Raw genomic sequence first — 27941 nt, 5'->3', positions numbered from 1 at the left:
ACCTTTACTTCGGGCTTTTGCCTCTGGTGCCTGCCTACCCACCTATCCCCAGCCACGTGCAGTTCCTTTCAGCCAGTGACGTCACCTCTTTCTCTTCCTCTGAGGAACATAAAATCAGAATGTGAGTGTTTGACAGTAACTTTGCTATAGGGGTGGCTGAATCTGCTGTAATTTTTAAGAAAAGCTTGTATTGTGTTTTTTGGTTTTTTTTTTTTAATGTAGGCTCCGCACCCAACGTGGGCCTCAAACTCACAACCCCAGGATCAAGGGCCGCATGCTTCCCAACTGAGCCAGCCAGAAAATACAAGCCAGGAAGCTTGTATTCCTAATCTTCAATAGTAGCAAACTGCTTTTGACACAGCTCTGCCTTGTGCATTCATTTCCTCTACACTGTTTTTCAATCTTTTTTTTTTTTTTTTTTTTTTTAATTTTAGAGAGAGAGAACAATCCGGGGAGGGGCAGAGACAAGGGGAGAGAGAGAGAATCCCAAGCTGGCTCAGCACTGCCAGCACGGAGTTCAACGCGAGCCTGTCCACCAACCGTGAGATGATGACCTGAGCCAAAATCAAGAGTTGCAGGCTTAACTGACTGAGCCACCCAGACGCCTCACTAAGAAACTTCTAATGATGGAAGACACAGAACTAGTCACTCCTCTTTCCTGGGGAAGTGGAGGTAAGGGGATGATAAACACAATAAACATAATAATAATAATAATAATAATAATAATAAATAATGGCATAACAGCAGCACCGTGTTAATTAAATAATTTAAATAAAGTTTAAAAAATGTAAACTCCTATTGGAAGGATGCTGGTATTAGGAATGGGGGGGGTGGTGGGGGGATTGGTCAGAGCCTTAAAGGAACTCTCTGGGGCAGGCTGGAGAAAATGTGTCAACAACCGCAAAAAGATAAGGGCACAGGTGGTTTAAGCAAGGAATGTAGCACTGGGCTCCTGGAAGCTCCGAGGGAGTTCGCTGGGGATTTCAGACGCTTCAGTGCGCCCCTGGCACGGAACCGGACCAATTACAGTTTATTTTCTTTCTGTTCTTTACGAAAGGTTAAAAAGAAAGACGATGAAAAAGAAGAGATTTCAATTGAAACATACCAAGCCTGAGAAACACCTCGGGCCGAGAGGAAGGATCTCCGCGCGCGCAGCACTGCTTTTCGATCTTCGGTGGCAAAACCTTGGCACCTCGCTTCGCGCATTTTGCCACCAACACCCCGCCTCCAGCCCCAAAGGAGGAAGAGGAGGTTCCCCGAAGCCCACCAGGAAGCTCAGGTGGGTGGAGGGCCAGCGTGGTACCCGAGCCGGGAGCCAGCCTGCTGGGGTCCTGCCGGGAGCCCAGACGAGGGCACAGTTGCGAGGCGCTTGCGCGGCGGCCCCGAGTCGGGGCTTTACGGTAATTGCGCGGCGCGCCGGCCCCGCCCTCCTGCGCAAGCGCAGGGCCGTTGTGACGGAGCGGTTGCGAACCCGGCGGTCTCCCGGAAGGGCTCGCGGAGGCGGTGGGCCGCGCAGGTTCGGAGGCCGGCCGGGCGGCTCGGCCCAGCCTGAAGCCCCTGCGTCCGCCGCCCGCGGTGTCCTCGGTAAGTCGACGGCCCTGCCGGAGTCCGGGAAAGCCCACTGCGCGGTGCCGGGGTCTGGGACGTGGCGGGTGGGACCGACGAGTTGGCACTACACGGGAATGTCAAGGCTAAGGGATTCCGGTGAGATGTGGCGCATCTCTTTTTGGGGGGGCTGGGAGGGCTGGGCTTCAGCAACGTGATGTATCCCCTAGAAGGCCGTGCCTGTAGCCCAGTTTGTCCCTACACGGCCTGGACCAGGGACGACCCCGGGGAGCCTGGATGCTCAGTTTCGCTGGCAAGGGCATGCGCAGTTCACACCAGCGCACCTGCCCTAGGTCCGCAGCCCTCCAGACCTGTTAGATAGGACCTGTCTTACCCCACCAGGAATTATCCTGAGACCAGCGTTTCCTCCCACTGCAGTAGTGATGAGGAGATTGGAATTGTGATTGCCCTCAGACCCTTTTTCTTTGAGGCCTGTCTGGCGATCATGGCTGCCAGCAGTCTCCCAGTCCTAAGCTCTAACAGTCCCAAGATGGCTTCTGATATCCAGCAAGATTTGGCTGCTCTAGTAACTTTGCTTTGAAACTGGTTGGACCCTGACAGCCCGGTGTCTTTCCCAGAGGCCCCACCTGTGTCCCGGGCTATCCCTACATGGCCCACAGTGTGGTGCCTATCTGCAGATATGCAGGACTCACAGTCCTGGAAAAGGGACCATCCCAGAGGAAACCGAGACCGGAAAGAGCCCATTGGTAGGGCTGGAGCTCTGGCCCTGGAGGCTAGGCCCCCAGCACAGGTTAGGGGCTGGGGTTCTCCTGAGGCCAGATGGCAGCCGGTGGGAGGGGGTCCCAAAGCCCTGGCCCAAAGCCTGAAGGTGTTGGAGGTGCGGGTTGGAGGGGAAGGGGGAGGGAGACCATGGGGCACTCTGGACATTTTGTGTAAAGTTCAAAGCAAGTTGTCTCTGTCCCCCGCCCCCATCCCCCATTCTCTCGGTCCAGGAAATTGCTTGAGGCTGTAAACCTTGCTTCCCTTCCAGGGGTAGAAACTGGACATAGTCTCCAGTGGAATCTCCCCCAGGAGATTACATCCAGGGTAGTTTTCTTGGGCCTGTTCAAAATGACACTTTCATTTTCCTGATCCCTAGGATCTGTCGACATGAATCCCGTCATCGTGGTACACGGTGGCGGAGCCAGTAATATCTCTAAGGACAGGAAAGAGCGGGTGCGTCAGGGCATCATCAGAGCTGCTACCGAGGGTTACAAAATCCTGAAGGACGGAGGGAGCGCAGTTGACGCTGTGGAAGGAGCTGTGACCGTCCTGGAAGATGATCCTGAGTTCAACGCAGGTAAACTTGCACTGCAGTTAGTAAATGATGCCAAATCAAGTTAATCTTCTCCCCCCTAAATACATCGAATCTAAAGTGTCAATCTAAGAAGCTTTTCAGTATAACTTCATATTTTAAGTTGACCAACTTGCTTTAAAATTTTTTAAATTCAGGGTTGCCTGGGTGGCTCAGTCAGTTAAGCGTCCAACTTCACTGAGGTCGTGGTCTCCAGGTTTGTGGGTTCCAGTGCCGCATCAGGCTCTGTGCTGACAACTCAGAGCCTGGAGCCTGCTTCAGATTCTGTGTCTGCCTCTCTCTGTGCCTCTCTCCCGCTCATACTCTGACTCTCTCTCTCTCTCAAAAATAAACAAACATACATACATACATACATACATACATACATAAAAGTAAAATAGAGAACCTGAAATCTAGGGATTAAAATACTTTGGGGGATGATACCCACCTGCCCAACATCTGTCAGAGAAAAGAATTTCAGGAAATCTGAACCAGTTAGTCATCAAATATTTCCTGAGTCTTGTTCATCCCCTTGCTTCTGCGCTCTTGAACACTTACACAAAATTTCTGAAGTCTGCCTGACCATAGAATGAGGCATAAGTGCATCGTTATGGCTCTGTTGGTTGAGCCAGAATTTACTAGATGCTACTCCTTGCCAGCAGGAGGAGTGGCTTGCTGTTTCAGAGGGAGGCTTGTTAAATTACATACAGTTAGCAGCAGGGCCCTCTGGCTGACAGAACACCCACTCATTCACAAAGGACTTTGATTTGGAACAGGTCTTCTGGTCTCCCACCCTCTCTAAACTACCAGGATCAGTCATCTGCATGAACTGGGAAGTATGAATTCAGAATTGGAGTGGCTAGTTCTCATCTCTTTGCCCTGTACCAGAGCCTGCCATTCTAAGTGACTTGCTTCTACTGTCCCAGGTGTCTGCTCTGCAGCACATTAAGGGAAAAGAGAACAAAATCATGCAGTACGTGGCCTTTTGAGTCTGACAACATGTAGCTTTTGGAGTCTGGATTCTTCATTTAGCATAATGCGTTGGAGGGCCATCCGCGTTGACACAAGTACGAATAGTCCATCTGTTTTTACTGTTGAGTAGTATTCCATTGTATGGATATACCACAGTGTCAGTCATTCACCGGCTGAAGGACATGGTCGATTTGGGGCCATTACAAATCGCTATAAACAATTACATACAGGTTTTTGTGTGAATGTAAGTTTTTGTTTCTCTTGGGTTAATATTGACGTTGGTCATGTGGCAAGTATATATTTAACTATTTGAAACTGCCAAACTGTTTTCCAGAGTGACTCCCACTTCCATTCCCACCAGCAGCGTATGAAGGCTCTAATGACTCCACATCCCCACAAGCACTTGGTATTGTCAGTATTTTTTATTTTAGCCATTGTCATAGAGGTGTGGTGGGACCTCGTTCTGGTGGTAATTTCTGGCAAATGATGTTTATTTTAACATCTTTTCAAGTATTTTGTCAATTTCTTTATTGTGTTTTTTATTATTATTGAGTTTTAAGAGTTCTTTATATAGTCTAGATGCTGGTATTTTATTAGATGCGTGATTTGCAAATATTTTCTTCTAGTCTGTGGCTCGTCTTTTCTTTCTCTTAGCAGTGTCTTTCAAAGAACAGAAGTTCCTTATTTTGTAGGAATCCCATTTTTTTTAATAATTTTTTTTTAATGTTTATTTTTGAGAGAGAGTGTGAGCAAGGGAGGGGCAGAGAGAGAGGGAGACACAGAATCCGAGGCAGACTCCAGACTCTGAGCTGTCAGCGCAGAGCCCGATGCAGGACTCGAACCCACAAACTCCAAGATCGTGACTTGAGCCAAAGTTGGACACTCAACCAGTTGAGCCACCTAGGCGCCCCTGGAGGAGTCCCATTTTTTAATGGATTGTGCTTTTTGTGTCATACCTTAAGAAATATCTGCCTAACCCAGGGTCACAAATGTTTTCTCTTACGTGTCTTCTAGAAATTCTATAGTTTTAGGTTTTATATTTAGGCCTCAGATCCATTTTTAATAATTTTTTGGCATAAGGTATGAGTTATATGTCAAGGTTGTTTCTGCATGATTGTTCCAGTACCAGTTGTTGAAAAATCAACCTTTCTCCATAGAATTGCCCTTCCTCCCTTGTCAAAATCAGTTGACTTTCTATGTATGGGTCTATTGGTGGATTCTATTCCCTTGGTCTGTATGTGTAGCCTTTCACCAATACGACACTGTCTTGATTACTATAGTTTTATATTAAGTCTTAAAATCAGGTAGTAAGAGTCGTGTGTGTGTGTGTGTGTGTGTGTGTGTGTGTGTGAGAGAGAGAGAGAGAGAGAGAGAGAGATTGTTTTGACTATTCTAGTCCCTTTGTCTTTCCCACAAATTTGAGAATTACCTTGTCAAGTTTTTACCAAAAAAAAAAAAAAAAAATCTTGCTAGGATTTTCGGTAGGACTGTGTTGACTCTATAGATCAGTTTAGGACAAACTGACATCTTAACAAGACTGAGCCTTTCAATCCAATACTTCCAAACCACAGTATAAACTTCCATTTATTTAAATCTTTGATTTCCGTGGTGCCTGAGTGGTTCAATCAGTTAAGCATCTGACTCTTGATTTCAAGTCAGGTCATGATCTAACACTTCGTGAGATCAAGCCCCGAGGCAGGCTCCATGCTGAGAGTGAGAACGCTCCTTGGGATTCTCTCTCCCTCTTTCTCTGCCCCCCTGCCCCACACTTTCATGCTGTCTCTCAAAGTAAATTAAACATTTAAAAAATAAAAATAAAAAAAGTAAATCTTTTATTTCTTTCATCAGTGTTATGTAGTTTTTAGCATGCATATCTTACAAATGCTTTGTTAGATTTATACTTCTTCCATGTATTTTGGTGTTACTGTAAATGCTACTTTTTTTTTTTTTTTTTTTTTTTAAGAGAGAGAGAGAGAACATTCTAGTGGGGGAAAGGGGTAGAGGGTGAGAGAGAATCTCAGGCAGGGTCAGTGCTGTCAGTGCAGAGCCCATGCAGATCTCATGAACTATGAGATCATGACCTGAGCCAAAATCAAGAGTCGGTCGGCCGCTCAACTGCTCAACTGGCTGAACCACCCAGGTGCCCCTGTAAATGCTACTTTTTAAGATTACAGTTAGCAGTATGTGTTACTAATATATGAAAACACAGTTGAGTTTTTTTCATACTTGCCATCTGTAGATTTTCTTTGGTGAGGTGTCTGTTAAGATCCTTGTCTGATTTTTTTAATCAGGGTGTTTGTTTTCTTATTATTGAGTTTTAAGAGTTCTTTGTGTATTTTGGATAACAGGCCTTTATGAGATGTGCCTTTTACAAATACTTTTTCCCAGTCTATGGCTTGTCTTCTCATTCTCTTGATAGTGTCCTTCATACGGCAGAAATTTTTTGTTTTAATGAAGTCCAGCTTAATTTCTTTCTTTCATGGATGGTGATTTTGGTGTGGTATCTAGAAAGCCAAACCCAAGGTCATCTAAACCTTCTCCTGTGTTATCTTCTAGGAGTTTTATAGTTCTGCATTTTACATTTAGATCTGTGACCCATTTTGAGTGGTTTTCGTGAAAGGTGTAAGGTCTATGTCTAGATTCGGCTTTTTTGCATATGAGTGCCCAGCACTATTGTTCAAAGACTTATCTTTTTTGCTGCATTGGATTGCCTTTGTCCGAAGACTCTGAACCCAATTCCAGTGTGTATGAGTTTTCCTACACCAAGCACTTTTCCTACACCAGCTGGGTATCCTACAATTCAGCTCATTTCTGACACTATCTACCTAGACATAGCATCAGATTCCACAGGTCAAGGGCTCAGTCCCACCAGACTGTGCTCCACTTCAGACGCCACCTATAAATTCAGGTTGTTCCTTGTGCTTCTGACCTACTGGCTATAAATCAGAGGTTCCCATGACCCCCTCCTTGGGTTCAATCAGTTGCCAGAGAGGCTCACAGAACTCAAGAAACCAGTTTACTCATTAGATCACCAATTTATTATAAAAGATACAAATCAAAAGCAAGATGAAGGGGTACAGAGACAGGTGCCCAACAAAGGAACTTCTGTCTCCTTGGAATTTGGGGCCTGGCACAGTGGCACATGGAAGCATTCTGGTTCTAACCCAGAAACTGTTCAGACCATATCCTTTTGGGTTTTCATGCCAGCTCCATTACATAGACATGGTTAATTAAGTTCTTGGCCACTGGTGACTGATTCAACCTCTAGTCTTTCTCCCCTCCCTGGAAATCGGGGACTGGACTGAAAGTTCTAACCCTCCAGCTATGGTTGGTTCCCTTGGCAGCCAGCCCCCCCCCCATCTTTAGAGGGTTTCCAAAAGTCACCTCATTAACATAAACTGAGTTATGGGTGAAAGCAGCTTGTCATGCGACAAGATATCCATTTCACCTTTGTGACACTGAAGTGATTTATGGAACTGAGGACGGAAGACCAAAAGTCGTAATAAAAGATCCTCCCATTGCACTCAACCCCTAGGAAATTCCAAGGGTTTTGGGAGCTGAGAGCCGGGAACCATGGGCAAAGACCAAAACCTGTGTTTGTTATAAATCACGATGTCACATCTCCTTTGTCACAGATCATTTTACCATATATGTATGTGGGTCTGTTTCTGGGCTCTCTGTTCTGGCCCATTGATCTATTTGTTCTTCACCAATACCACACTTTCTTGATTACCATTGCTTTATAGTAAATGTCATCTGCAAATAGAGACCGTTTTGTTTCTTCTTTTACAGGCTTTATGACTTTTATTTATTTTCCTTGCATATTCCTCTGGCTAGACCATCCAATGTTAGGTTGAATAGGAGTGGTGAGAGCAAACATCCTGTGCTAGTCCCAATTTTAAGGGGAAAGTCTTTCACCATTAAACAGAACGTTGGTTGTAGGATTTTATGGATTCCCTTTATCAGGTTGGGGAGGTTTCCTTATTCTTAGTTTCCCAAGACTTTCTATCAGGTATGAATGTTGAAGCTTATCACATCCTCTTTCTGCATTATTGAAATGACCATATGGTTTTTCTTTTGTCTGTTGATATGGTGGATATCGATTGATTGGTTTTCGAATTTTGAACCAGGCTTGCATCCCTAGGGTTAACACCCCTCTGTCATTATGTGTTATCTTTTTTATTTATTGCTTGATTAGATTTGATAGTGTTTTCTTAAGGATTTTGCATCTATGTTCAAGAAAGATAGTGATCTGTGGTTTTATTTTCTTCTAACATCCATCTGGCTTTGATAGGAGGGTAATGTTGGCTTCAAATGATGAATTGGAAAGTACCCCTCCTCTTCTGTTTTGCTTGAAGAGTTTGTATAAAATCAGTATTATTTCTTTGTAAAAGTTTGGTAGAATTTGCTAGTGAAGCCATCTGGGCCTGGAATTTCTTTTGGCTTTTTGTTTTGCTTTAATGGAAAGTTTTTTGCTAAGAAATCAATTTCTTCATTAGGTGTGGGACTATTCAAGTTATGTTGCTTCTTTGAGTTTTTATGTTTTTCAAGGAATATTGCTATTTTGAATAAGATGTTGAATTTATAGGCTTAAGAGTTATTTGCAATATGTCTTTATTTTTTAATGTCTGTAAGGTTTGTAGAGAGGTCCTCTCTTTCATTCTTGATTATTTGAATTTGTCTTTTCTTCTTGGTCAGTCTAGCTAGAGTTTATCAAGTTTTTCTTTTGTTTTGTTTCTTTTTCAAAGAACAGTAGCTTGTGGTTTTAGGAGGGTTTGCAGATTTTGAATTGTTTTTTCTCTCATTCTTTTTCTCTTCGGAATTTAAATGATTTATCTCTGTTATTTCCTTTCTTCAGCTTACTTTGGAAATAATTTACTGTTCTCTTTAGATCATAACTTGAGACCAGTCTTTTCTAATACAAGCACTTAATGCTTTAAATTTTCCTGTAAGTCCTGCTTTGATTGCATCCTACAAGTTTTCACGTCTCTTCATTTTCATTCTGTTCAAAACATGTTATAATTTCCCTTGTGACTTCCTCGTTGAAGCATGGTTTATTTACAAGTGTGATAATTTCAGTGTATTTGTGGATTTTCCAAATATCCTTCTCATTTTTATTTTAATTATGTGACAATCAAAGGACATATTTTGTGTGATTTACATTCTTTTGAACTTTGTAAGGTTTGGTTTTTGGCCCAGAATATGGTCTGTCTTGGTAAATATTCCATTTGCATTTATAAGAATATGTACTCTGCTATTGTTTATTGAAAGTTACATAAATTTCAGTAAGGTCAAGTTGGTTGATAACGTTATTTGAATCTTCTACACCTTGATTTTCTATTTCTGTTGATTCTTGAGAGAGGAATGAGGAGGTCTTTAATTGTAATTGTGGATTTCGCGATTTCTTTTCTCCTTTGACTTCATCAGTTTTGCTTCATATGCTTAGAAATTGTTGTTAGATACACAGACTGCTGTCTTCTGTGTGAACTGATCCCTTCATCACTATGTAATGTCATTATTATTTAACATTCCTTGTCCTAAAGTCTACTTTGCCTGATACTAATCTAGCTGCTCACACTTTCATTTAATTCATTTGAGCATTGCATAGCTTTTTCTGTTCTTTTACTTTTAACCTATTTGTATCTTTATATTTAAAGTGGATTTTTTTCAGGAGGACATAGTTGTATCTTACCTTTTTATGCAATTTGACCATTCTTCTTTTTATCAGGGTGTTTACACCATTTACATTTAATGTGATTATTGATACGATCAGGTATAAATCTGTCAATCTTGTTATTTGTTTTTTATTTGTCCAATCCATTCATTGTTCCTTTTTTTCCTCTTCTGTCATCTTTTGGGACAATTGAGTATTGTTTATGATTCTGTCTTCTTTTGTTGGCCTAGTAGCTAGACAATTTTTTAAGGGTATTTTAGAGTTTATACTATACATCTCTCATTTGTCACAGTTTGCCTTCAAATAATATCATACTTCACGCATAATGTAAGAACCTTATAACAGCATACTTGTTTTCCCTCTGCTAGCCTTTGTGCCATTATTGTCATGTATTTTACTTCTGTGTATGTTATAAATTGCCTAATACGTTGTTATTATTTCTCCGTTAAATTGTTATATTTTAAAGATATTGTTAAAATAAAGGGGAGGGGCGCCTGGGTGGCGCAGTCGGTGAAGCGTCCGACTTCAGCCAGGTCACAATCTCGCGGTCCGTGAGTTCGAGCCCCGCGTCGGGCTCTGGGCTGATGGCTCAGAGCCTGGAGCCTGTTTCCGATTCTGTGTCTCCCTCTCTCTCTGCCCCTCCCCCGTTCATGCTCTGTCTCTCTCTGTCCCAAAAATAAATAAACGTTGAAAAAAATAAAATAAAATAAAGGGGAAAAAGTATTTCTGCTTATCCACATACTAGCCATTTCCAGTGCTTTTCATTCCTTGGTGTGGATCATGACTGTTGTCCACTGTCCTTTTCCTTTTTCCTGAAAGACTTCCTTTAACATTTCCTGTATTGCACGTCTTCTACGGGTGAATTCTTTCAGCTGTTGTGTATCTGAAAAAGTCTTTGTTTTCAGTTTTTGAAAGATGCTTTCACTAGGTATTAAATTCCAACTTGACAGGTTTTTTTGGGGGGGGGGTTGTTGTTTTTAATTTCAGGACTTTAAAGATGTTGCTCCACTGTCTTCTGGTTTGCATCATTTCTGACAAGAAATGTATTCTCATTCTCATCTTTTTCTCACTTCCTAACGTGTCTCGCTCTATCTACTTCTAAGATTTTCTATCTCCGGGCTCTTGGGTGGCTCAGTTGGTTAAGTGTCCAACCTTGGCTCAGGTCATGGTCTTGCCGTTTGTGAGTTCAAGCCCCATGTCAGGCTCTGTGCTGACAGCTCAGAGCCTGGAGCCTGCTTCAGATTCTGTGTCTCCCTCTCTCTCTCTGCCCCTCCCCTGCTCATGCTCTGTTTCTCTCTCTCTCTTTCTCAAAAATAAGTAAATATGAAAAAAAAAATTTTTTAAAGATTTTCTATCTGATTAGACCAAGATGTTTGATCATAATGTGCCTGCATGTAGTTTTCTTCATGTTTCTTTTGCTTGGAGTTTATTGAGCTTCTCAGATCTGTGAATTTACAGTATTAATCAAATTTGATATTTTTGTATATATTTCTTTTCTTAAATATTTTGTTGTCCCTCTGTCTCCCCTCTCCTTTTAAAGACTCCAATTATATACATAGAGTGGGTTGCTTGAAATTGTCCCCAAGCTCAGTGATCCTCTGTTTGGTGGGTTTTTATCCTTTCTTCTTTTTCATTTTGGATAGTTTCTATTGCTGTCTCTTCATAGTCATTACTATTTTCTGCTGTTGTGTCTTACTTTGTTTTAATCCCATCCAGTGTATTTTCCACTTGAGGCTTTTTTTTTCATCTCTAGAAGTTCTGTTTGGGTCCTTTTTATGTTTTCCTCCATGTCCTGGTACATATAGAATATAGTTATAACAACTGTTTTATTAACATCTTTGTCTACTAATTCTGTCATTTATGTCATTTATGATCCATTACTATTAAGTGGGTTCTTTTTCCTCCCTGTTATGGGTCATATTTTCTTATTTCCCTGTGTGCCTGGAAATTTCTTATTGGATACCAGACATTGTAAATTTTACCTTTTAGGTACTAGATAGTTTTATAATCCTTTAAATATTCTTGAGCTTTGTTCTTATCCCATTTTACAGATGAGGAAACAGGCACAAGAGGTTAAGCATAGCTAGACTCATAGGCATTATCTAGGCAAAAAAAAGTTGGAGAAAGCATGCTGGTGGTAAGGAGAAGAGCATGCACAAGAGCCCAGAGTAGTGAGAACTTCCGATACTTTCAGGGAAACCTAGTGTTTCAGTAAAATGTAGCCAAGGAGGGGAGATAAAACCAGCAAAGGAGATCAGAGACCAGATCAGGGTTTCATCCTTTTTATTTTGTAGGTAATGGGGCACCAAGCCAGATTTGTGTTTTCAAACATGCTTCTCTGGCAGCAAGTAGAAGATGAATTGAAGTTGGCAGCTTAGGGACGCCTGGGTGGCTCAGTCGGTTGAGCATCCGACTTTGGCTCAGGTCATGATCTCATGGTTCATAAGTTCAAGCCACGTGTCAGGCTTGTTGCTGTCAGCCCAGAGCCCACTTTGGATCCTCTGTCCCCTTCTCCCTCTGCCCCTTCCCCGTTTGTGCTCTCTCTCTCTCAAAAATAAAACATTTTAAAAAATAAAAAATAAACAAAGTCAGCAGCGTAGAAGAAACCTGGGAGTCATTTCTAAGTTCTTGATTATTGCTTTTCAACTTCTCTTTGGTTTTAGGTTGTGGATCTGTCTTGAATGTAAATGGTGATGTGGAAATGGATGCTAGTATCATGAATGGAAAAGACCTGTCTGCAGGAGCTGTCTCTGCAGTCCAGGGCATAGCAAATCCCATTAAACTTGCACGGCTTGTTATGGAAAAGGTATGTGACTAAAGCATCCTTTTTTGCAAGAAATTGCTACCGCCATACTTCAGTGACTAAATAGGACTTTTTAAGTACTTTAGTACTTCAGTGACTAAAATTTCCTGCTCTAGGGAAATGCTTGCAAGCACTGTTCTCCTAAAGTCATATAAAAGAACAGAAGCAATCTATTTAAATTTGTCAAATAAGCCAAGACTCCAACTCTGTTGACAGTGTAGTTTGACTAGTAATCCCTTGACAGTAATTACTGTTTTCATGTTGTCTTCCTGTATTTTCTTCAGTTTTCTCTCAATGTATATGACTTAACACATACAAACGGAACAGACCTTGTTTAATAGCATGTGTTAAATTGGGGCGCCTGGGTGGCTCAGTCAGTTAAGCGTCCGACTTTGGCTCAGGTCATGATCTTACAGTCCGTGAGTTCAAGCCCCGCGTCGGGCTCTGTGCTTACAGCTCAGAGCCTGGAGCCTGCTTCAGATTCTGTGTCTCCCTCTGTCTGCCCTTCCATTGCTTGCACTCTGTCTCTCACATTGTCTCAAAAATAAATAAACATTTTTTTAAAAAATTCAAAAACAAATAGCGTGTGTTTTAAATAAAAATGAATTCTGTTCTCTAAACTTAAGATCCTAGTAATATTCCATCATTTGGGGGTTTTTTTGAAAATACAAAATCTCGAGAGCGCCAGGCTGCTCAGCATTTGGAGAAGCAAGCCAGTGGAATTTGCACTTTTGAGGTTTTATACCCAGAGAGAACTAATTATAGCCATACAATTGAAGCAGTTAAGAAGATTTTAACTGTTTCAGAAATCTAACCATTTCCCATTTCTTTCTGGCTGAAGACAACTCATTGCTTTCTGACTGACCAAGGTGCAGCAAAATTTGCGACAGCCATGGGGATTCCCACAGTTCCTAAAGAGCAGCTGGTGACAGAGAGAAACATAAAACGCCTAGAGAAAGAGAAGCATGAGAAAGGTGCTCCAAAGCCAGACTGTGAAAAGTAAGTGTATCTGCGGCTCACAGTCTGAGGAGTTACTCGACTGTGGAAGTTTGACTAATCTCCGATTATCTACAGTTCTTAAATAAGTCAAGAATCACTTGGTAGTTTCAGTGTTTGTACAAAATAATTCATAGTACAGAATGGAAACACTGCTCTTCTGACTCTTAAACTTGACCTCATTTATTACTTCTGTGAATAACCACTCAAATTAGGCCGAGACTTCCTTCTCCAAGATGACTGAATGGAAGAGTGCCTTGTGTTAATGTGTTAACTACTGGATGCTTCTTGATCAGTCTGTTATTGAAAGCAGACCAGGCAGGCTCTCTATGATCTATCCTCTGAAGTTCTTAAACACTCTGTCCTAGTACAGAGAAATCAGGACAGCTCTTAAAAGTTTCAATTAGTCATATGCTCTGAATTACGGTTTTCTATATTAGATTTCAAAATCCCAAATAAAAGTCCCCTTATTGAAAGCAACATTTGAAAAGTAAAATTTGAATATGGCCTGGCAGTTTGTAATGGGATATAATCTATTAACCCTGCATACTCTTTAAGATTTATCATTTTTAACCAGCGGTATACTTTAATATCGCCTAGGGAGCTTTTTCACAGTACGCACGTCTGGCCCACCTCTGCAAAGAATCTAACCTAAGAGGTCAGAAGTGAAGAGGCCAGGCAGGTGTGTTAGGAAAAAGTGTCCAGGTAATCCTGATGTGTCCCCAGCTTAAGAATCTATTTTGCACAAATGGCCATATATTGGTAGCTGTTGATAACCAAGTGTGTGGTTGTACGTACCTGTAAGCTGGAGTCACAGGAATGGGGTTGCTTTATTGATGGTTCGTGGGTGTTTTAATACATGTTGCCACATTGCTTTCCAAAAATTCTTCAATAGCACACCTCTCCACCAGCCATCATCGCCCCTAGATATAAGCAAGAGAGACCCTGCCCCGGGATCTACACTTCAGAGGACCCCCATGTCACAAATACACAAAACAGTTGGCTTATTACAGTCACCTGGGGCGCCTCTGTCACTCAGCAGTGGCCTGCATGACCCATAACCCTCATCATCCACTCTTGTGATTAACACCATTCAGCCCCCAGGGAAATGCTTCTCTGCATCTTGCTCTGTGTCTTGGAACCAAAGAGCACCTAAATCTAAAGATTTGTGGACTGTGCCACTGCTGATATCAGAAATGGACACTGCTTCGGAGTGGGGGAAGAAAGGAGCAGCAGAAGGACTTAGGTAAGAGAAAAAGACAAATTAATAACTTGTCAAACAAATTCTTAAGCAACAAAGTATTGTTTCCCAATAGTGCCAGATATTCAGTTTCCTGCCTCCTTACATGTTTTATGCTGTGGTTCTGGCGGGATTCATGATTCATGAATTAGTACAATGTCTGTGAGACTCGCATATGAGGACTGATTGCCGTGACTCTTAAATTCGCGGGTATGTAGGCCTAGACCAGCACGGTCCAGTAGAAAGACAAGGGCTACATTTGTAGCCACATTAAAAATCCTAAAAAGAAACAGGTGAACTTAATATTGTTTAACCCAGTATATCCAAAGAACCATATCAGCATGTAATCAATATAAGAAACTATTTGAGATATTTTACATTCTTCTTTCATACTAAATCTTCAAAACCTGCCCCGTATGTTACGCCTGTGGCCCATCTCCCTGGGGGCTGCCCACGCTTCCAGAGGCCAGGGGCACAGGTAGCTCGCACCTGCCGCATTGGACAGTGAGGGTCTGGACAGAACCTGTGTGAGGAACCAGCTCTTTATGTTGGCAGCTGAATGGACGCTGAATGTTAGAATTCGGAATGGTTTTATTTTTGTAATATGTTAACATTTTCAACATTTAAGTAGTTTTGTTTCAAAATCTTGTATTTGCTAAGGGTAATTCATGTCTGACTTTAATATTGATATTTACTATAAATAGATAATTTGGCATATTTCAAGATACACTTGAAAGTGTATCTGCAATTCATTTATATTGATTCAGTTTTATTTGCTCTTCATGTTTGATGAAAATACATCCTAATTTTGTACACTTTCAAGACAATCACATCTTTTTTAATCCCTAGACAATTGAAAATGCGTGTTAAGTCAAGATTTTGATACGAAAAAGAATACAAAAGTGGAACTCACAAAGGAAAACAAAAAGCTGAAAGGAAAAAAAAGGAAAACAATCTTCCAGGACATACTCCGTGTGCATTTTAAAAAACAAAACAGTAAAGTAAGCGGCCTCCTTCCAGGACAATCCACTGAAAGTTCATAAGCAGGACATTCCAGCTTCTTGGTTCAATGAAGATTTAATTACCCATCAAGACAGTGAAAATTAACGAGCATAGTATTCTTGCTACATCCTCAATCTGAGTAGTTCAGATGAAATCCCAGCAGTGTCACATTCTGGACTAAAGGAAGATGATGTCATTGCTCATCATGAAGATTCACACACCGAAAGGACGCAATTACTAGGATCGGAGGAAACAGGCAATAGATGAGAGCGGAAAAAGGAAAAGACGACATGGAACATGGATGTGACGTTCTTGGAAGAGTAATACCGCGTGTCCAATATTTAGCGAGGGCGGATGATGCTTTGCATGGCACTCCGTCAGCACAGTGTTGACAGAACCCAGTAGAAAATTTCTGGGCTTGGTAAAAATTATTTCAAAAGTTGATAAAACACCGAACATGTAATTAAGACAAAAAAATAGCGAAACTAATATGGTCACTGTCTAGGATAGAGAATTCAGACAGATTTTTTTTTTATGTTTTTTTTTTTTAGTTTTTTTGTTTTTGTATTCTTGAGAGAGAGACAGAGCATGAGCGAGGGAGGGGCAGAGTGAGAGAAGGATGCAGAATCCAAAGCAGGCTCCAGGCTCTGAGCTCAGACAGATTAATTTAATGGGTAATAAGAGATGAAATCAAATACATAAATTTTTTTTAACAAAATACTCTGTTCAGCTAGAATGTACCATGGTCAGAAGACCTCTTGAGCAGCTAACATTTATTACATGTATCACTATGCTAGCCAGCGAAGAAAAACAAGTCAAAGTCAGTGGACGTTTTATTGGCTTTATACCTGCTTTTTGAAGTAGGTGTTTTGGATTAAGAGAAGTGGAAAACTTTCCATCTTGGTCGTGAATTTAAAAGACTTTCAAGGGGCACCAGGGTGGCTCTGTCAGTTAAGCATCGGACTTTTGCTCAGGTCATGATCTTACTGTTCGTGAGTTCGAGCCCCACGTCGGGCTCTGTGCTGACGGCTCAGAGCCTGGAGCCTGCTTCGGATTCTGTGTCTCCCTCTCTCTCTGCCCCTCCCCTGCTCACATTCTGTCTCTCTCTCTCTCTCTCTCAAGAACAAATAAACATTAAAAAAAAAATTTTTTTTAAAGACTGTCAAAAGCAAACCTGTGATAATGGAGTTAACATGGTTGGTAAATGAAAGATACCGTGAAGTTTGGCCAAGAATCCAGAAGTATTCCATGTGACAGGTAGGCTCACAGTTTAAATCTCTTTCTAGAAGGTGTGCCCTTGCTGTGCCGACAGCATCAATGTTGTGGGACAGGAGAGGGTCCGATCCGAGAATCACATTGATAAAAAGAGTTCAGTGAAACCACACAAGATCCTCAAGGAGAAAATTATGGACTTTGACAGTGAAATTAATTTTGAATTTATGCTCTCTATAGTCACTTAGTAGGAACTGTTCATTTCTATTGATAAGCTTAATAAAACCTTTAAAAATCTTTTTGGCTATTTTACGTCTGAAAGGATTGAAAACGTGAAGTTTAGGGAAACAAAATCAAACTGGATGTAAAGTAAGCGAGAAAAATGACATTCCAATAAAAGGAAACCGAAAGAAGGAAGCAAAAATACTTGTGTGACTTGAAGGAGAAGATTCGTGTACAAATAACCCCTAGACCAGCTCCCATAGAGGCTGTTTTTTTGTTTATTACGTATCAGAGTATCATTTGAAGAGAGATTTGCATACAGTCAAAGAACACACTTGTGCTTTAAGATTTTGTGTAATACGCCGAACGAAGATACTCTGCGTGGATCTAGATTCCTGTTTAAGGTGACAGGAACGACTACAGCAAGCGATTGTGATTTATTTGATCAGATTAAAATATTTAGTAGAATCTTCTGTTACAGCATTTTACCACATGCTGCCCTCGAGCATGTGAGCGTGCCAGTGTTCAAATCGGGAGGCGCTTCCAAATCCAAGGATTGCTTGAGGAATTTTGTCGGTCATTCCAGCTGCTACTGCCTCAGCAGAGTGAAGCTTCGCCAAATTAAAGTTAACTAAAAACCTGCTAAGAACTACACTGACTCAAAAAGATCTGTCTTATCTGGCAGTCGGTCAACAGAACAGAATGTTGTACGGACATACAGCTACAAGAGCAACGGCTTCCCAAACTGAAAGCAAAGCAGGAGAGCCAGTCTTGTGGAGTAGACACGCAATCACTTACCGGGGCATTGTGTGTGTGTGTGTGTGTGTGTGTGTGTGTGTGTGTGTGTGTGTCCGTCCGTGCACGCGCGCACACACATCTCTTTTTCCCATCATCCAGCCATCAACAGAGAACCCAGATGGGCACGATCATAATGAAATTAAGTCACCGCTGGTAGTTGGCCAACTTTCAGCCACACAAGAGCCATAGCTTTACAATATTTTTAAAAGCCTATGCATCGCTCTAAGAGAATAGAACGTATTTACAACTTCCCAGAAGTAAACATGGGTTATGGGCCTCCATTTGTATTTGTAATCTTGCCTCAACGTGGGTCTGCCACCAGGTGAGACCGGGACTGCCTCTGTTCCTCTGACATGAGAAGGGTAACCTTGTCACTTTAATTTTTTTTTATTTAGTAAGGTATTTTTAATGTTTATTCATCCATTTTTGAGAGAGTGAGTGACCGAGCACGAGCAGGGGAAGGTGAGAGAGAGAGAAGGAGACACAGAATCTGAAGCAGGCTCCAGCCTCTGAGCTGTCAGCACAGAGCCCCACGCGGGGCTCGAACCCACCAACTGTGAGATCATGACCTGAGCCAAAGTCGGATGCTCAACCGACTGAGCCACCCAGGCGCCCTAAACTTGTTGTTTTAATTTGCTGTTCCTGGACTAGTAACAAGTTTGAGCATTTGGCATTTGTCTGTGGTTCATTCGTTTCTGTGAATGTGCCTGTGTCCTGTGATCATTTTTTCTTCCTTGCCGTTGCGTCCCTCCTCCTCAGTGTTAAGGCTGTCTTCTCTGTTAAAAAAATGTTTCCAGCCCAGCCTGCTTCTCCACACCACAGCACCACCCTCACACAGGCCACCGACTCTTCAAACCCCCTGACCAGTCTCTAGCTCCAGTCTCATCTCCCTCTGCCAACATACATTTGCTAGAATAATCGTGTTAAGAGAGACTTTGTGTACAAATGTGGCATACATACAGAGGTGCATAAATCTTTTTTAATAACTCATGTAATTTTTTAATTTTTTTTTTCTTTTTGAGAGAGAGAGTGCACGAGCCAGGGAGGGGCAGAGAGAGAGGGAGACACAGAATCCAAAGCAAGCTCCAGGCTCTGAGCTGACAGCAGAGAGCCCGACGCGGGGCTCACACCCACGAACTATGAGATCATGACCTGAGCCAAAGTCGGACACTTCACCGACTGAGCCACCAGGCACCCCAGACGTGCATAAATCTTATGTACCCCTAGTGAGTTTTCACAGGGTGGACACACCCATGCAATCGGCCCCCAGATCAGGAAACAGCGTATCGCCATTCCTTTTCTTCATCGTCCGGTTTCTCAGATTCATCCATGTATTGTTTGCAGCGGCACCTTACCGCCCCCCCCCCACCCCCCGCCGGCATCATTCTGTTTCATGGCTGTGTCTCCACTCATTTACTCCACCTCTGCTGGACATTTGTGTCGTTTTCTGTTTTCCATTACTACGAACAGTCCTGCTGCGAACATCTGGGTGTCCTCTTTTGGTGAACACCACATTTCTGCCGGATGACTGTAGAAACGCTGGAGCGTTGTTGCTAAGTCAGCTTCAGTGGATTCCACCAGATGGTTTTCCAAAGGGGTGTGGGCACCAGTTCACGTTTCCAGCAGGAATGACGGGGCATCCCAGCCCTGCACGTCCTGGCCACACCTGGTACCAAGTCTTCCTCATTTTAGCCACCCTGGTGGATGTGCGTCGTGGTAAGAATAGTATTTTTAAAGCTTAACTCCTCTTGTGACAAGATGAGCCTTGGCTCAAGTGCTCCAGTGTCTCCCCGCCTCTGAGTGAAAGCCCTGACGATGGCCTTTACCTAGGAGAACCATGTGATTTAGTATTCAAATTGGAACTTGATTTTTTTTTTCAACGTTTATTTATTTTTTTAATTTTTTTTTTGGGACAGAGACAGAGCATGAACGGGGGAGGGGCAGAGAGAGAGGGAGACACAGAATCGGAAACAGGCTCCAGGCTCCGAGCCATCAGCCCAGAGCCTGACGCGGGGCTCGAACTCACGGACCGCGAGATCGTGACCTGGCTGAAGTCGGACGCTTCACCGACTGCGCCACCCAGGCGCCCCAAATTGGAACTTGATTTTGAGAGCGAAGGTGAAACAAGCAGGGACAAAAGGCATAAATCAGGACTGTCGTAGGTAACCGGGGTGCACGGTCACCCCGCCCATCAGAGCCTTCATGGTCTGGCTGCTGGCCGTCCCTCCTCACTCTCCCTCACTTTATTCTCTCCAGCCACAGTGCCCTCCAGATTCCATGAGTTTAGCAATCATGTTCCTGCTTCAGGAGCGTTCTCCCCAGCGATCGGCACAGCTTGGCCTCACCTCCTTCAGAGAGGCCCTGTGTCGAGGTGTCTCCATGCTTCTGGACTCGTGGTGGTTTTTACTGTCGTTCCATAGAGCAAATTTGTATTGCTCTGCTGCCCTCTGCCCCCCAAACGCAAGCTGCACAGGAGAAGGGACGTGGTCGATTCAGCTCCCTGCTGTGCCCGGCACTTTGTGCCTCAAGTACAGTTCGTCATAGAACCTGGGTGGCAGGTATAGAGCTGTGATTGTACTGTATTATATACTTCTCACTTTTTTACTTGAAAATGTATAATAAAACATTAGAGAAAACAATAACCTATCTCGTCTTTGCAGCAAGTGCCATGAAAGAGGCAAAGTGGGGTCTGACAGGCAGCATCAGCCTCACCTGGGAGGTTGTGAGAAATGCAGGGTCTTCAGTCCCGCCCTGTACCCACCAACTCGGGATCTCTGGGGTGGGCCCGGGGATCCAGGGGGTTTTTATGCACACTGAAGTTTGAGATGCGCCTTTTGTTTTGAGGGAGCATGCGCATGAGCAGGGGAGAAGGGCAGAGGGGGAGAGAGAGAGAATCCCAAGCAGGCTCCATGCTCAGCACAGAGCCAGATGAGGGGCTCGATCCCATGACCCTGGGATGATGACCTGAGCCAAAATCAAGAGTCAGACGCTCAATCGACTGAGCCACCCTGGTGCCCCAGCACCCAGTTGCTTTGTCCCCATTTTATAGGTGGGGAAAATGAGACCCAGAGAAGAAAACTTAGCAAGTAAGTCACAGCTAGAGGTCAGAGGTGCTGGGATCAGATGTGCTCTTGAAGCCGAGGTCTAGAAGAGTGTCTAGTAATCTACCCGACCTGCAGAATAAAAGGCAAACGGGCTTGCTTTGCCATTTCCGTGAGTCAGAAATACTGGGATCAAAGTGTGGCCCATTTGCCATTAACCTCTAATGTGGGAATGTAAGTGCTGTTAAGTTACGTTGTTACCTGTGGGAGTGTTTCTCGTCTCAGCCTGTCACTTCTCTCTCTATTTTTGGCAGAAACCTAGGAACCGTGGGCGCCGTGGCCTTGGACCGCAACGGAAACGTGGCCTACGCGACCTCGACGGGGGGCATCGTGAATAAAATGGTCGGCCGGGTTGGGGACACACCATGCATAGGTGGGCCCCCCGATGGCTCTGCCCCTTCCCATCCACAGTCACCCACCTGGCTTTGGGGAGGACTTGGAGAGGGAGACGGGGGAGGCTCCAGTTGTCCCCCATGAGCCCCCGAGGGCCTCTTCCCTCCAGCCCCGTTTTCGGGATTTGCAGACTTCGTCCCAGAGGGTTACATACACGAACCTTCTTCCCAGGCCTGGGCTCAAATTAACAAACAGAAAAAGCTGAGAATTTCAGTGGGCAGTTACTGGATCTGAGTGGCATGAAAGCCACACGCTGCTGCTACAGCGACGTTACGAGTGGAAGTGTTTGCGTGGACACCGAAGCACATGGCCTCATTCTGGAAGCGGGGTGAGGGGCGGGGGTAGGCGTGGCTGTATATGCCTCGCCCTGTGCAGACTACCCGCGTGCCCTCGGGGAGCTGTTCCATGAAGGGTCAGGCCTGCCCTCCCTCCCAGGGCTCCCTTCATCCCCCTGGTTTCAGGGTCATCACCTGGCGCTTTGTTCACACTAAAGCATCACAGCTACTGATGTTTGTCCACACTTTGGCACTCTTTGGGATTTAGTATTTATGTAGCCTTAGACTTGATCTGTGTTTGACTTTCTGCACTGTTGCTGCTCAGTTTGTTACTTTTTTGGGGCAGGATCTGGAGGTTATGCTGACAATGACATTGGTGCCATTTCAACAACGGGGCACGGGGAGAGCATCCTGAAGGTGAATCTGGCCAGACTCACTCTCTTCCACGTAGAACAAGGTACACAGAACAAATGCATACTGTCTGAAGACGAGTGAACGGAAGGTCTTCATAAATAGGAGGGAAAGTAGATGAAACCCTTTTAATTTGCTTTAGATGTTCCTTTCAGGCTGTTACCTACTTTGACTTCTTCCCACCTTCTGTTAGGATTTGGAAAGAAGTGCATTTAGAATATTGTCTGCATTGGGCATCTCGGGCAGTGGAGAGACTTTGAGCCTGAGTGTGGGAGAAAAGCAGGTCTGCTTAGGCTGATGTCAGGCTCTGCCTCAGTGCACAGAGGGTCTTTTACGGTGAGGACCCTTCTAAGAAGCATTCACATAGAAATCGTTCGGGGGCACCTGGGTGGCTCAGTCGGTTGAGCATCCAACTCTTGATTTTGGCTCAGGTCATGAGCTGACAGCATGGAGCCTGCTTGGGATTCTCTCTCTCCCTCTGTCTCCGCCCCTCTCCCACTTGCACAGGCACATGTGCTCCCACACTCGCTCACTCACTCTCGTGATAAATAAGCATTTAAAAAAAAGAAAAAAGAAATCATTTGCCCGAATCTTTGTTAACTCACTTTGGTTTTTCATACTACAAATGATTTTCCCATCAGATTTCTTTTTATTGAAAGGTTGTTTCACAGCCTCTCCTTGTTTTCAGGAAAGACACTGGAAGAGGCTGCCGACATGTCGTTGGGTTATATGAAGTCAAAGCTGAAGGGTTTAGGCGGCGTCATCTTGGTCAGCAAAGCAGGAGACTGGGCAGTGAAGTGGACCTCTGCCTCCATGCCCTGGGCGGCCGCCAAGGACTGCCAGCTGCACTCCGGAATTGACCTTGATGAGACCAATGTCACTGACCTGCCCTAGGACTGTGAAGATTGTATTCTAGGTGCTATCCTGAAGGGAAAGTCCAGCTTCCTGGTGTGGAGATTTAGCTTAATTAATTAGATCTAGAAATGGAAAATTCTGCAGTCTGTCACTGTTTTGTCGCCTTGATCAATGAGTATCTGAGCGTTTGGTTGAGGGGCAGATCCGAAAGTGCTCAGAGAAATCCCCCTATTAAGGTCAAAGTAAGACTAGTACACATGACCAAGTCCTGAGTCTTTCTCCTGAATCAGCCCCAGCGTCTTAGGTTAGAAAGAAATGACATCATCTGATGTGACAGCAGCCGCCTGCGCGCAGGGAACGCTGTCTGGTAGTGGGAGACCCCCATTGGGGCGGGGGGGGGCCCCACACAGACGCTCCCGGGGTTCCCACGGTTGCAGGCTCTCCACGGGACCCAGTGAAGGGCGAGGTGGGAAGGAAAGGATCCAGCGGCATATCTGAAAGTACACAGAAGCAGCAGAGCTCATGGGCCAAGTCTCAGAGAACCGCAGAATGCTGTGGAATTCACTTTGAGTCAGAAGAATGTCAGGGGAAAGAACCTGGAAGAGGATAAACTGAGTTTTCTAAGAAAGTTCGGGTCTCCTCCGACTTACTAATGTAGACCTGTTTGCAGACACTTCAAAAGTGCCCCCTGGAGGTGAGGGGTCTCTGGGGGGGGGGGGGGGGGGGTTCTGCGGAGCTCCTGCCAGCCTGAGGGCCCTCCGGGACTCCCACGGGAGTCCGCCCACCTGGCATTTGCCACCAGCCTCCGCCTGCTGGAGGCCCTCCGGGTCCTCGTGCTGGGTAACGGGGCCCCGGACCTCCCCGCCTCGGCCATGACGGGGGCGCCCAGCCCACAGGGCTGCACGGGGGCCTCCTGCATCCTCGCGCTGTCTGGTGGGCGTGTGCACAACGTGGTCGGCACAGGGAAAACAGTTATTTCCTCAGTGGAGGCTACTTCTGTTAATCTCTCTTTACACTGGAAATGGTATTTCTGCTGTGACAATTTTTTAGTCTTGTCAGGTCTTCTCTCTGGAAAGAAACTGCTTAACTTAAAATTCCATGTGCCACTAATAAAATCTATTTTGAAAGAATAACAGTGTGGTTAGGAGTCACTGTTGACAAAGACCAGAATGTCCATATTGGGCATGTTGGAGGGTGTTCAGAGGAAAGGAGCCTTTTCTGAACAGGTAAGGGAGAGACCCGACCGCCGCTCACGGGGATCAGCAGGGCTAATGATCAGCATTCTCACGGTTTGCCAGACAGCCGCCAGCTTCCAGCTCCCGGCCGTGACCTTCAAGGACAGGCGGCCGCTCTGGGCCTCGGAGGCGGAGGTGGTGCGTGGAGGCAGCACTGAGTTGCATCCTGACTGGCCCCCACTGCCCAGGGGACCCTGGACAAGTTAACTGCTAGGAAAGTTTTCATCTACAAGATGGAGCATTCTAGGGGCGCCTGGGTGGCTCAGTCGGTTGAGCGACCGACTTCGGCTCAAGTCATGATCTCACAGTTCGTGAGTTCGAGCCCCATGTCAGGCTCTGCTGACAGTTCAGAGCCTGGAGTCTGTTTCAGATTTTGTGTCTCCCTCTCTCTGCCCCACCCCCTGCTCAGTCTCTCTCTCTCTCTCAAAAATGAATAAACATTAAAAAACCAAAATGATGCTGTGGCAATGAGGATTTTTTGAGGGAGGCGGATTAGTTTGCTCCGGCCAACAGCCGAACAGCACAGGAGCTTACACAGCAAAGTTATTTCTCACAGTTCTCGAAGTCCAAGATCAAGGTGTCGGCAGGCTCAGTTTCTCCTGAGACCTCTCTTTGGCTTGCAGATGGCCGCCTTCTCACTGTGTCCTCACGTGGTCTTTTCTCCATGCGCATCTGTGGCCAACTTTCCTCTTCTGATGGGGACACCCAAGTCAGATGGGGTGAGGGCCTGACAGCCTCATCTTAACTCAGCCACCTCTTCAGAGGCCCTGCCTCCACATGCAGTCACATGCTCAAGTACTGGGTGTTAGGGCTTCCACTTAAAGGTTTTGAGGGGACACAATTCAGCCCACAAAGGAGACAAAGCAGAACTACATTAGGGATTGGAAAAGGAGAGGATGAAGAAGTGAGAGAGAAGGGAGGAGGAAGGGGTAGGGAGCAAGGCCAGCTGAACGACCTCAGTCTGTGCTCATCAGTCCAGCCTTTCAAAAGGGGAGCGACCCTCGTTCAAACACTGCTGGAGGCTTTGAAGGCTCGGCTTGGGAACCTCCTGGGTTTGACCTCTTTAGCCGGGCAGTCCAGTTAGGTAAGCGTTCATCAGCCCCCTTGTACAGCCCTGGGTCAATGGCAAGTCACCTGCGTGGGAATGTAAGCTGGTGCAGTCACTCTGGAAAACAGTATGGAGGTTCCTCAAAAAACTAAAAGTAGAACTACCCTACAGCCCAGCAATTGCACTACTAGGCATTTATCCAAGGGATACAGGTATGCTGTTTTGGAGGGACACATGCACCCCATGTTTATAGCAGCACTATCAACAATAGCCAAAGTATGGAAAGAGCCCAAATGTCCATCGATGGATGAATGGATGAAGAAGATGTGGGATATATATACAATGGAGTATTACTTGGCAATCAAAAAGAATGAAATCTTGCCATTTGTAACTACATGGATGGAACTAGAGGGTATTATGCTAAGTGAAATGAGTCAGAGAAAGACAAAAGTCATATGACTTCACTCCTATGAGGACTTTAAGAGACAAAACAGATGAACATAAGGGAAGGGAAACAAAAATAATATAAAAACAGGGAGGGGGACAAAACAGAAGAGACTCATAAATATGGAGAACAAACAGGGTTACTGGCGGGGGTGGGCTAACTGGGTCAGGGGCACTAAGGAATCTCCTGAAATCATTGTTGCACCATATGCTAACTAATTTGGATGTAAATTTTAAAAAATAAAATTTAAAAATTAAAAAAAAGGGGGATCCTGGGAAGATGGCGGCATAGGAGGATGCTGGGCTCACCGTGGGTCCTGCTGATCACTTAGATTCCACCTACACCTCCCTAAATAACCCAGAAAACCGCCAGAAGACTAGCAGAATGGAGTCTCCAGAGCCAAGCACAGACGAGAGGCCCATGGAAGAGGGGCCCCTCCCGAAGCGGATCTCTGAAGGAAAAGTGAGCTGAGCCTGCCCCTCCCAACCCATGCACCTTGCCGATCCACCCCAGCTAATACGCCAGATCCCCAGCACCACAAGCCTGGCAGTGTGCAAGTAGCCCAGACGGGCCACGCCACCCCACAGTGAATCCCACCCCTAGGAGAGGGGAAGAGAAGGCGCACACCAGTCTGACTGTGGCCCCAGCGGTGGGCTGGGGGCAGACATCAGGTCTGACTGCGGCCCCGCCCACCAACTCCAGTTATACACCACAGCACAGGGGAAGTGCCCTGCAGGTCCGCACCACTCCAGGGACTACCCAAAATGACAAAACGGAAGAATTCCCTCAAAAGAATCTCCAGGAAATAGCGACAGCTAACGAACTGATCAAAAAACGATTTAAACAATATAACAGAAAGTGAATTTAGAATAATAGTCATAAAATTAATCGCTGGGCTTGAAAACAGTATAAAGGACAGCAGAGAATCTCTTGCTACAGAGATCAAGGGACTAAGGAACAGCCAGGAGCTAAAAAATGTTATCAATGAACTGCAAAATAAAATGGAGACAACTACGGCTCGGATTGAAGGGGCAGAGGAGAGAATAGGTGAACTAGAAGATAAAATTATGGAAAAAGAAGAAGCTGAGGAAAAGAGAGATAAAAAAATCCAGGAGTATGAGGGGAAAATTAGAGAACTAAGTGATGCACTAAAGAGAAATAATCTACGCATAATTGGTATTCCAGAGGAGGAAGAGAGAGGGAAAGGTGCTGAAGGTGTACTTGAAGAAATCATAGCTGAGAACTTCCCTGATCTGGGGAAGGAAAAAGGCATTGAAATCCAAGAGGCACAGAGAACTCCCTTCACACGTAACTTGAATCGATCTGCACGACATATCATAGTGAAACTGGCAAAATACAAGGATAAAGAGAAAATTGTGAAAGCAGCTAAAGATAACGTGCTCTAACATATAAAGGGAGACCTATAAGACTCGTGACCGATCTCTCTACTGAAACTTGGCAGGCCAGAAAGGAATGGCAGGAAATCTTCAATGTGATGAACAGAAAAAATATGCAGCCAAGAATCCTTTATCCAGCAAGTCTGCCATTTAGAATAGAAGGAGAGATAAAGGTCTTCCCAAACAAACAAAAACTGAAGGAATTCGTCACCACTAAACCAGCCCTACAAGAGATCCTAAGGGGGATCCTGTGAGACAAAGTACCAGAGACATCGCTACAAGCATGAAACCTACGGACATCACAATGACTCTAAACCCATATCTTTGTATAATAACACTGAATGTAAATGGACTAAATGAGCCAACCAAAAGACATAGGGTATCAGAATGGATAAAAAAACAAGACCCATCTATTTGCTGTCTTCAAGAGACTCATTTTAGACCTGAGGACACCTTCAGATTGAGAGTGAGGGGATGGAGAACTATTTATCATGCCACTGGAAGTCAAAAGAAAGCTGGAGAAGCCATACTTATATCAGATAAACTAGACTTTAAATTAAAGGCTGTAACAAGAGATGAAGAAGGGCATTATATAATAATCACAGGGTCTATCCATCAGGAAGAGCTAACAATTATAAATGTCTATGCGCCGAATACAGGAGCCCCCAAATATATAAAACAATTACTCACAAACATAAGCAACCTTATTGATAAGAATGTGGTGATTGCAGGGGACTTTAACACTCCACTTACAAAAATGGATAGATCATCTAGACACACGGTCAATAAAGAAACAAGGGCCCTGAATGATACAATGGATCAGATGGACTTGACAGATATATTTAGAACTCTGCATCCCAAAGCAACAGAATATACTTTTTTCTCGAGTGCACATGGAACATTCTCCAAGATAGATCACATACTGGGTCACAAAACAGCCCTTCATAAGTATACAAGAATTGA

At 44.4% G+C, this 27941-nt stretch overlaps 1 protein-coding gene across 1 annotated transcript; it reads left to right on the top strand.

Moving 5' to 3' along the window:
- The first annotated feature begins 1425 nt into the window (after positions 1-1425).
- ASRGL1 (asparaginase and isoaspartyl peptidase 1) lies at positions 1426-22989 on the top strand. Its single transcript, XM_027045867.2, has 7 exons — positions 1426-1584; positions 2705-2905; positions 12209-12351; positions 13190-13347; positions 21174-21292; positions 21934-22044; positions 22687-22989. Exons 2-7 carry the CDS (start codon positions 2716-2718, stop codon positions 22890-22892), a joined length of 927 nt encoding a protein of 308 aa, XP_026901668.2. The 5' UTR covers positions 1426-1584; positions 2705-2715; the 3' UTR covers positions 22893-22989.
- Positions 22990-27941: the final 4952 nt, after the last annotated feature.

This window comes from Acinonyx jubatus, chromosome D1 (genome assembly GCF_027475565.1).
Source record: "Acinonyx jubatus isolate Ajub_Pintada_27869175 chromosome D1, VMU_Ajub_asm_v1.0, whole genome shotgun sequence".
Taxonomy (NCBI): Eukaryota; Metazoa; Chordata; class Mammalia; order Carnivora; family Felidae; genus Acinonyx; species Acinonyx jubatus.
This window is presented reverse-complemented; position numbering and strand designations above follow the sequence as displayed.